At 50.0% G+C, this 9,947-nt stretch overlaps 1 protein-coding gene and 1 pseudogene across 2 annotated transcripts; both read left to right on the top strand.

The window, feature by feature from the left end:
• Window positions 1–67: 67 nt before the first annotated feature.
• LOC129356407 (DNA-directed RNA polymerase III subunit RPC6-like) lies at window positions 68–4,674 on the top strand. 2 transcript variants are annotated; one of them, XM_055025997.1, is made up of 10 exons: window positions 68–575; window positions 666–783; window positions 971–1,038; window positions 1,101–1,168; window positions 1,241–1,353; window positions 3,031–3,174; window positions 3,487–3,594; window positions 3,675–3,866; window positions 3,942–4,057; window positions 4,205–4,674. In XM_055025997.1, the coding sequence occupies exons 1-9, from the start codon at window positions 514–516 to the stop codon at window positions 4,017–4,019; spliced, it is 951 nt and encodes a 316-aa protein (XP_054881972.1). In that variant the 5' UTR covers window positions 68–513; the 3' UTR covers window positions 4,020–4,057; window positions 4,205–4,674. The 2 variants fall into 2 exon arrangements, with proteins under 2 accessions (XP_054881972.1, XP_054881971.1); XM_055025996.1 differs by having other exon boundaries at window positions 3,942–4,674.
• Window positions 4,675–6,764: 2,090 nt separating this feature from the next.
• Window positions 6,765–9,947, top strand: part of LOC129356401 (spectrin beta chain, non-erythrocytic 1-like) — a 36,772-nt pseudogene continuing 33,589 nt past the window's right edge.

Below are 9,947 nucleotides of genomic sequence, written 5' to 3'. Positions count from 1 at the left end.
AGTTGTGACCCGGTTCTGAGCCTGGTTTGGTTCCGGTTCTGATCCGGTTCTGAGCCTGGTTTGGTTCCGGTTCTGATCCGGTTCGGTTCTGGTTCTGATCCGGTTCGGTTCTGGTTCCAGTTTTCACCGAAGCGCCGCTGTTGCGTTTGGCGTCACCATGACAACGGGCTCGGCTCCGCCCATGACTCTCAGCAACAATACTTAGATTATCGAACCAGAACCAGAACCAGAACCAGAACCGCCTGGTTTTACATGTTTGGTTTCCGGGTTTCACTAAAACAGCCGCAGGATTTTGCACATTAAAATCCAACCTGGAAATATTTTGTTTCATAAAAAGGAAGCAGAGTTTATGAAAGCAGCAGAATATCTGCAGGACCCCAACTGCTTTATGATCAGGCAGCGTCCAGGGCAGCTCGCAGCCGGAAGGACCCCGAAACATCCGGCTCTTCGCGACTCAGAAACCCGGTCCAGTCAAACCCGCACCGAGACACGGAACCACACAGTTGGGTCAGGATGGCAGAGGTGAAGGTGAAGAAGGAGACGAACCTTTCGGAACCGGCGGAGATAGAGAACAGGTGAGAAGAACCGAACCAGGAGAAACGCTTTCATTATTTTAATGTTTCCAGAAGCAGGCTCTGACCCGGTTCGGTTCGGGTGTTTCGCAGGATCAAGGAGCTGTGTCAGCAGTTTCCCCAGGGAATCACAGACCAGGTGATCCAGAACGACCTGCCTCACCTGGAGCCCCAGCAGCGCGCCATGGCGCTCAACAAGCTGCTGTCCCTGGTCAGTCACTTCCGGTTCCGGTTCGGTGGTTGTTCGCCGTATCGCTCTGACGATAAGTGGACCGGATCTGTGGAACATCAGCAGTAACCTGATCGTCTTCCTGTTTGTTTGATGTGAAACATTTAAGACACACGAAGAAGAAACTGGCAGGGTGTGAATCCTGACCTTTGACCCGACTGTGTTTCAGGGTCAGCTGGACCTGCTGAGGAACAGTTCGGGTCTGCTGTACCGGCTGAAGGACACGCAGAGCGCCAGGTAAGCTCCCCGCGGCCCGGTTCTGCCGGGTCGTTCCTCCCTGACGCTCCTCTGTGTTCCAGTAAGATGAAAGGTTCTGACAACCAGGAGAAGCTGGTCTACCAGATCATCGAGGACGCGGGAAACAAAGGTATCGTCCTGAAGATGGCCCGCCGTGATCGGGTCAGAACCTCACGGCCTCACGGTTCTGGTGTCGCCGCAGGAATCTGGAGCAGAGACATCCGCTTCAAGAGCAACCTTCCTCTGACGGAGATCAACAAGATCCTGAAGAACCTGGAGAGCAAGAAGCTCATCAAGGCCGTCAAGTCTGTGGCGGTGAGTCCAGAACCGCCCGGCCCGGTTCAGGCCCGGTTCAGGCCCGGTTGGTACAACCCAGGCTTATTTTGATTATTTTGATATTTGGGTTTTGACAGGATCGGTCCTCCATACACAACTGATATCTCTAAATGCACATTAAGTATAAATGATCAATCAATCAATAATCGTCATTATCATGATAGAAACATAATGTAATTTTATAATTATAAAATTATCAGGACTTGAATAAAATTGGTGGTAAACGGTAGCCGTGGCGATTAGTAAGCACAGGGCTGCTGGGTCTGAACTGAGGCGAAGAGGCAGCATCAGGTGATGCTTCCAGTTCATGGATGGAAACCTGCAGCAGCATCAGGTGATGCTTCCAGTTCATGGATGGAAACCTGCAGCAGCATCAGGTGATGCTTCCAGTTCATGGATGGAAACCTGCAGCAGCATCAGGTGATGCTTCCAGTTCATGGATGGAAACCTGCAGCAGCATCAGGTGATGCTTCCAGTTCATGGAATGAAACCTGCAGCAGCATCAGGTGATGCTTCTCCGGGCCGTTCTGCTGTGTTCCCACTCCAGGCCCGTTTATCCATGAAATGAACCCCAGGAATCCTAACCCTCTCCACCCTCTCTACCATGTCCACCCTGTCCACCGTGCTAAACTCTGTTGAAGTTTAGGACGGCCTGGCAGCGTGAAGAGCAGAGGGCCCGGCACGCTGCCCTGAGGAGCCAGAGCTGATGAGCCCCAATCTGACTGTGAGCCATTCGTCAGGAAGTTCTTAATCCAGCAACAGGTGGAAGAGGGGCTTCCAAGGCCTGCCAGTTTGCACACCGGTCTGTCAGGGAGGATGCCATGAAAGCGGAGCTGGAATCGGTGAAGGGGATGCAGCGTGCCACGGTTTCTCCAGAAAGCCTTGAGAGCCGGTGGTTCCAGCAGCTCGCCGTGTTTTCCAGTTTAAAAGAAAAAAAGGGCCTTTCATTGTCGACCGACTGTTACGACAAACCCCATGTTCCCTCCGCCATGTTCTGCTTTACAAACATTCATTCTGCTTGAACAAAGGAGCCTCCACTGCTGCTGTTCATGTAAAGGCTGAGCGCCGTCACTAAGGAGGCTTTAGTTTCCCTGATGATCCGTTTATTGATCATCAGGTTAGTGAGCATTGTTCAACTCCTAACATCTTATTACTCTGCTGAAGACTAAGATTTCCAAAGAAAACATCAACATATGATCTATAAACTAGGATCATCTTTGACTTACCAACCTGAACCTCTGTGGGCTTTCTTACACCAAACAATCTTTGCTGGCCCTTTTCTTGCAGGTTCAACATAAATTTGAACTAATAGTCAAAAGAGATTTGTGGTTTTCTAAGGGGAAGAAGTGGTTCTGCGCCGGTGAGAATCCCGTCAGCTGGATTCCCACCCTGACCTCCTGGCGTCGCTATGCTGGAGCTCCTCCATCTCCGGGTCGTCCCGCCTTCCCGTCCCGTTGGCTGGATGCGCCACACATCAGCCAATCACTCTGATTCACTTTATTAAAACGCCTTAATAGTTCAGTATCATTTTGGTCTGATGAACTCAGAAATGGGTTTGAATTCAAAGCACTTTTTATATATTCAGGTTTCTAGTCAGGATGCTGAAAACTGTAGGTGACCCAGTTCCGATGGTTCTGATGCGGTTCTGTCCTCTAGGCCTCCAAGAAGAAGGTGTACATGCTGTACAACCTGCAGCCGGATCGAACGGTGACGGGCGGCGCCTGGTACAGCGACCAGGACTTTGAGTCCGAGTTTGTGGAGGTTCTGAACCAGCAGTGCTTCAAGTTCCTGCAGAGCAAGGTACCAGCAGAACCCGTCTGGACACACACACAACGGTTCAGGTTTAGATGATTCAAGCCAGCAGGGGGCAGCAGAGGTCTGTGGCCTCAGTAATGAAAGTAGATCAGATGGAACCAACATGATCAGAGATAAACCCCATGTTCGTCCTCAGTTTTTCTTTACAACGGCTCCATGTGACCCCTGGTTGGGTGTGTGACCCCCAGTGGATCCTGTGACCCCCAGTGGATCCTGTGACCCCCAGTGGATCCTGTGACCCCCAGTGGATCCTGTGACCCCCAGTGGATCCTGTGACCCTCTCTGCTCTGCTCCCAGGCGGAAGCGGCGAGGGACGGGCAGCAGAGCCCGATGGTCCAGAGGAACAGCTCATTCGCAACGTCACATGAGGTGTGGAAGTACATCTGTGAGCTGGGAATCAGCAAGGTGACTCCGCCCCCCTGCAGTCCAGGCCCTTGGCAGCCGGTCTACCTGTGGGCTGACAGGTGTGTGTGTGTTGGGCACAGGTGGACCTTTCCATGGACGACATCGAGACTATCCTAAACACACTGATCTACGACGGGAAGGTGGAGATGACGGTGATCGCTGCCAAGGAAGGGACGGTGGGCAGCGTGGACGGCCAGATGAAGCTGTACCGCGGCGTCAACGCCATCCTGCAGCCCACCGGCCTCGTCAAGACGCCCTGCGGACTCTGCCCGGTGACCATGCCCCCTTGACGCACCCGCAGCCCCTCCCCAGCCTCAGCTGACCTCACCCTTCTGTCCTCTCTGCAGGTGTTCCACGACTGCCATGAAGGAGGAGAGATCTCCCCATCCAGCTGCATCTACATGAGCGAGTGGCTGGACTTCTGATGGGGCGGGGCCGGAGGAGCCTGATGGGCGGAGTCAGGGTACGGAGCGGGCGGGGCTGTGAAGACGGTTGGGTGGAGAGATGAACGATACAAACTGAAAACCCAATTGCTAAGAAACAAAATGAAACAGAAAAAAAATGGAAACAAAAACAGGAAGTGACAGCTGTGATCTCCTCCGGCCACTAGGGGGAGCCTGCAGTCGGCTTCATCACCTACATGCAGACGCTGCAGCTTTCAGCCTGACCCACGGATCGATGTCTGTTCCATCAGGCCCGGTTCTGCTCCATCAGGCCCTAATGGACCCGGTGCTGACAGTCAGTGCGGATCATCTTACACCACTTCCTGTCTCCGTATCGACCCGACAGGAAGCGGCTCGCCGCCCACAGCTCCGACTCCAGGGACAAAAACAAACGGAAAACTTCTCCGGTTCTGGATCTGGGCCTGGTGGTTCTGTTGGATCTGTGGGGAATTCCACAGAATTCCAGTTTCTGTGCTGCTGGTTTAGTTTGTGAATAAATGCAATGAAGCCTGCAGAGTTCTGGTCGGGTTCTGGCAGCTGCTGGGCTTTGTTGGGTTTAGATGACTCGGGTCTGTCAGTCTGGTTTGATCGGACTTGATGGTTCTGGTGGAAAAACATTAAAAATACATTGAAACAGCCTGAGTTCTTCTTCTGTGGTTTTTGCAGCGCCTCCTGCAGGATGAAGTCAGGATCTTCATGGGTCCTGGTGAGAATTACGGGTCGGAACCGGTCCAAGAGGTGGAACCTGACATAACCAGAATCCGGCCATCTCTGGCCCCGCCCCCACTGCCATGAACCAATCAAACCAGTTCTCTCACCAGAGGATCCTCATCCTGACCTGCTGACCTCTGACCCCTGCCACCTCTACTGTACTGTCTGCCTTCATTCATAAATCTTTGATCCTCCCGCAGTTCTTTATGAACAGTTCTTTGTTCACAGTTCTTTATGAACAGTTCTTTGTTCACGGTTTCTTTATGAATGGTTCTTTATGAACAGTTCTTTGTTCACAGTTCTTTATGAACGGTTCTTTATGAACGGTTCTTTATGACAGTTCTTTATGAACGGTTCTTTATGAACGGTTCTTTATGAACAGTTCTTTATGAAACAGTTCTTTATGAACGGTCTTTATGAACGGTTCTTTATGAACAGTTCTTTGTTCAGTTCTTTATGAACGGTTCTTATGAACAGTTCTTTATGAAACGGTTCTTTATGAACAGTTCTTTGTTCACAGTTCTTTATAACGGTTCTTATGAACGGTTCTTTATGAACGGTTTCTTTATGAACGGTTCTTTATGAACGGTTCTTTGTTCACAGTTCTTTATGAACGGTTCTTTGTTCACAGTTCTTTATGAAACGGTTCTTTATGAACGGTTCTTTGTTCACAGTTCTTATGAACGGTTCTTTATGAACGGTTCTTTTTGAACAGTTCTTTATGAACAGTTCTTTATGAACGGTTCTTTATGAACGGTTCTTTATGAACAGTTCTTTGTTCACAGTTCTTTATGAACGGTTCTTTATGAACAGTTCTTTATGAACGGTTCTTTATGAACAGTTCTTATGACGGTTCTTTATGAACGGTTCTTTGTTCACAGTTCTTTATGAACGGTTCTTTATGAACAGTTCTTTGTTCACAGTTCTTTATGAACGGTTCTTTATGAACAGTTCTTTGTTCACAGTTCTTTATGAACGGTTCTTTGAACAGTTCTTTATGAACAGTTCTTTATGAACGGTTCTTTATGAACGGTTCTTTATGAACGGTTCTTTGTTCACAGTTCTTTATGAACGGTTCTTTATGAACGGTTCTTTTGACAGTTCTTTATGAACAGTTCTTTATGAACGGTTCTTTATGAACGGTTCTTTATGAACAGTTCTTTGTTCACAGTTCTTTATGAACGGTTCTTTATGAACAGTTCTTTATGAACGGTTCTTTATGAACGGTTCTTTGTTCACAGTTCTTTATGAACGGTTCTTTATGAACAGTTCTTTATGAACGGTTCTTTGTTCACAGTTCTTTATGAACGGTTCTTTATGAACGGTTCTTTATGAACGGTTCTTTGTTCACAGTTCTTTATGAACGGTTCTTTATGAACGGTTCTTTATGAACAGTTCTTTGTTCACAGTGCCACTCTTCATGGCAGCTGATTCAGGATTTCTCTCCATCATGCTAAAGGCTAGCTTCCATTAGCGTAGCTCACACTGAGGCAGGCTCTGGAGGCCCCCAGGGCCCCGTCCTCGGGCCCCTTCTGCTCTGGTTCATTTCCTCCTCTTCCTCTGCTGTTTCCAACTGAATCCATCAACTGATTATTTTATTGATTTTACTTTTTCTGTCCTCAAAAGTCAACAAAGGTGCCCATAAATATCATCATCATCATCATCATCACGTGGGTTCTGGAGCTCTCTGCTCGGTTCTGTTGAATCTTCCTGGTTCTGACCGGTTCTACCTTGGCTCAGTCAGACCAGAACCAGAACCAGGAGTTCTACTGCCCACAGGGTCGGTTCAGTGAGAAGGTGAGGGACGGAGACATGACCTCTGACCTCTCAGTAACACTGTGACCCCTGGTTCCGGTTGAATTCCCGGGATTTAAAATGATTCTCTGTGGGAACAAGGCGGTCCGATTCAGGCTCGGTTCTGTCTCTGGCTGGATGAAGATGATGATGATGATGATGAAGATGAGGAGGAGGAGGGTCAGTGCGGATCTTTTCCCGTCATCCCCTGCAGCAGCCCCCCCTCCCGCTGCTCCTCCTCCGGTTCCGTCCCTCTGCAGACTCTTCCTCCGCAGCTGAAGTTTGGATCCTCGCTGTGGATCTCTTAGCAGGTAAGCGGCGCCCTGCTCCGGCTCGGCTCGGCTCGGCTCGGTTCGGTTGGGTTTTAGTGGCCGCTGTGATTGGAGCTCCGGGTTGGGGGGGTTCTGGGTTTCTGAAGGCCAACGTCGCTTCGGGTCGGGAGTCCGGGCTCAGTCTGGCCGTTTGGACTCCGGATCCAAACCTGACAACCTCGGAATGTCCGAATCAGAACCGCGGTGCTCCGCCAGGCCGGCCGCGCCGTGTGGCCGGGCCGCGGCGCCTCACGGGCCGCCTGCGGCCCCCCGCCCTCCGGGATGGAGGATGGAGGATAATAACGGTGCGCCATGCAGGCGTGGCCGCGGGAGGAGGCGGTCTGCCCGGGACAATAACAGCCGCCGCGGCCGCGATTCCGCCCTCGTTTCCCGGTCCGTTTCAGCGGCGGCTCGGACCGCCTGTGGCCGGCCTCAGCCGTCTCTGCCCGGCTCTCTGCGGCTCCGCAGGCCGCCGCGCAGCTCCGCTCGGTCCGTAGAAAATGCTGGAAAACAGCGGCCTACATCCCAGGGTTCTGCTGGAGGAACGTTCCTCTCAGAGAACCGAACCCTGCTGCAGGTGTTCAAACTGCAGAACCAGACTCAACAGGAACTTCACGGGTTCCGAAAGATCCACAGTGGAACCAGGACTTCAGCTCCTCATTCTCTTGGTTCTGAAAAGTTGCAGGAAGTTCTGATAGAGCCGGGCCAGCTGTAGCTGCTGGTTCTGACCCGAACACGCAGAACGTTCTCCTACTGGCGGTTCTGAACGGTCTGCCAGTCCAGAAACATCCTCCAGGAACTCTGGGAAAATCTGGACTCAACTGAAGCCGGTCTGAACGGATCGGTTCCGATCCAATTCCTGTTTTTGTTTGTCCTCCACATGTTTCCTTAGGGAGTGAAACTGGAAATCAGTGGAGCCCACAGTGGGCCCCTGAGGGCCACATCCTGCATGTTTTAGTCTCTCCCTGGTTTAACCACCTGGGTCCAATGAGGCTCACGAGGAGAACCTGAGGAGAACATGGACCTGCTGAAAGGTTCTTGGTACCAGGAAGACACTAAAACATGCTTGGCCCCCAGGACCCACTTTGGGCTCCCCTGCTGTCAATGTTTCTGATGTTTGGCGGCCATCTTGGATGGGTCTGAGGACTCAATCAATCGATGATCAATCAATCAGTTTCCTATGTGAAGCCTGGAATCCTAGTCAGGTTCTGGTTCTGAATGAAGTCGGGCAGGAAGCCGTCGCTGGATCAGGTTCTGGAGGTTGACGTTCAGTTTTTCCTAAATACCGGGACTCAGTGGACCGGTTCTGGTGGGTTCAGGAATGTTGGGGCAGTTTTCCCTGCAGCTGCTCTGCCGTCTGGCTGCCTGACAGCTGTTCCTCAACCTAAGGGGCGGGGACTGCAGGGGGACGGGTCGTGTGTCTCTGGGGGACGCGTGTTCAGGACCCGACACCTGCCGGTTCTGTGTGCACAGCCAGAACCTGGAAATCTTGATGAGATCAAACATCCAGCCACTCCCTGGCTTGGACTTCATGCTGTTGCTGTTCAGTAACGATGATGATGAACATCAATAATTAATGTCTAACTCAGAATAAGGAGCTTCACATTTACCCGTCCAGCTGGTTTGAGGCTCAACTGCTTTGGTCTGATCCATTACTCTAGCACCTCTCTGCAGTGGCGGAGCCAACAGAGCCCTGGCCCCCCTAGTGCCACCCCACTGGAAATTGTCATTTTAAATATAATACTTATGAGATCGGCAAAGATTTGCCAGGAAAACTGTATTTTCCGACTGTCCCTGAAGGCAGCCCGATGGCCGACGCTGTTCATTGGTTAAACTGACATGTTGGTTCCTGCTTTTTCCAAAACACATCAACGGCTTTAGAGTTACAGCGTCAGGAGTTTTGCAGGTATTTCCAACATTTTACGCTCAGCAGTAACCGCTGTTTCCTTCCTAATGAGAGGCGGCTCTTGTCATACATTTCTAAAAAGAAACAAAATGGTTGTGTACCGCTGCATAGTGCCTCGTTTATTATATTAGCCATGCTAGTGCTGGTAGATCGTGTTTAGACAGATTCTTTTAACATGTTTTAGTGACATGCTGCCCTCTAATGTTTTATATCTCCCAGCTCTTGCTTGAAATGTGTGGTAAGAATATGAGAAAAACCATTAAGTTTTATAATGACTGAAATGTAAGTCGGCTATGTCATATGAAAGCTTTGAATTATAACCTAACTAGTTATATTAATTAATTTTGAACGAAAGGAAACAAATATTTGTTTCCTTTCGTTCATCATTTGTATATGGACCCTCTGATAAAGCCTTGCTCACCTTTGGGCCCCCCTTGGAAAAAAGTCTAGCTCCGCCACTGCCTCTCTGACCTCTATTTGACCCCTCTCTGACCCCTGACACGTCTGAGAGCAACTTTCGTTGCCATTGCTTGAAATGCAAGAGGCCCCGCCCCCACAGATCGCAGAGCCTTCCCATCCATCCTGTTCATCTAGCAGAGCAGAAACTTTTCATTCCCCACTGAGTGGAAGTCGCTAACGACGTTAGCCTGGGCTAGTATGGTAAACAAGGCTCACATAGTTAGCTGGTTAGCTAACGCGAGCGCCAAGAACGTAACTGAAAGCATTTGGATCAAAACGGTGAAATCAATGTCACCATTTTAAGTTCATTAGCAGCTTAGCGTTTTGCTCGGTCAGACCAAGTTAGCTAACCCTTCTGGATGCTAGCGCAGGTCAAAGACGACGTTTCTCTCTGATGTGAAACATTTCCAGGAACAATAAAGTTTAAGCAGACATTTGGAAGATGTTCGGGTGCTGGGGATCGGTTGGGTTCAAACACCACCAGCCCAGCAATTAGACCGATCCACTCAGAGTTTCGCCATCACTAAACTTGGAAGACAAAATCTCTGCTCGGAGTAAAACTGGCCAGAAGTCCAGGGCCTGGCTTTGCAGTTCTGCAGCAAAACCTGATATATTAGTGCAAAAAACCCGCAATGGGAAATAAAAAAAGCTGAAAAATATGAGCCAATCAGAAACGAACGATTTCTAGAAAAACTGCTGTTCTAGAGTCCAGGATGAAACCCAGAAGGA

The sequence above is a fragment of the Poeciliopsis prolifica genome, unplaced genomic scaffold (genome assembly GCF_027474105.1).
Source record: "Poeciliopsis prolifica strain line A6 unplaced genomic scaffold, Auburn_PproV2 SCAFFOLD170, whole genome shotgun sequence".
Taxonomy (NCBI): Eukaryota; Metazoa; Chordata; class Actinopteri; order Cyprinodontiformes; family Poeciliidae; genus Poeciliopsis; species Poeciliopsis prolifica.
This window is presented reverse-complemented; position numbering and strand designations above follow the sequence as displayed.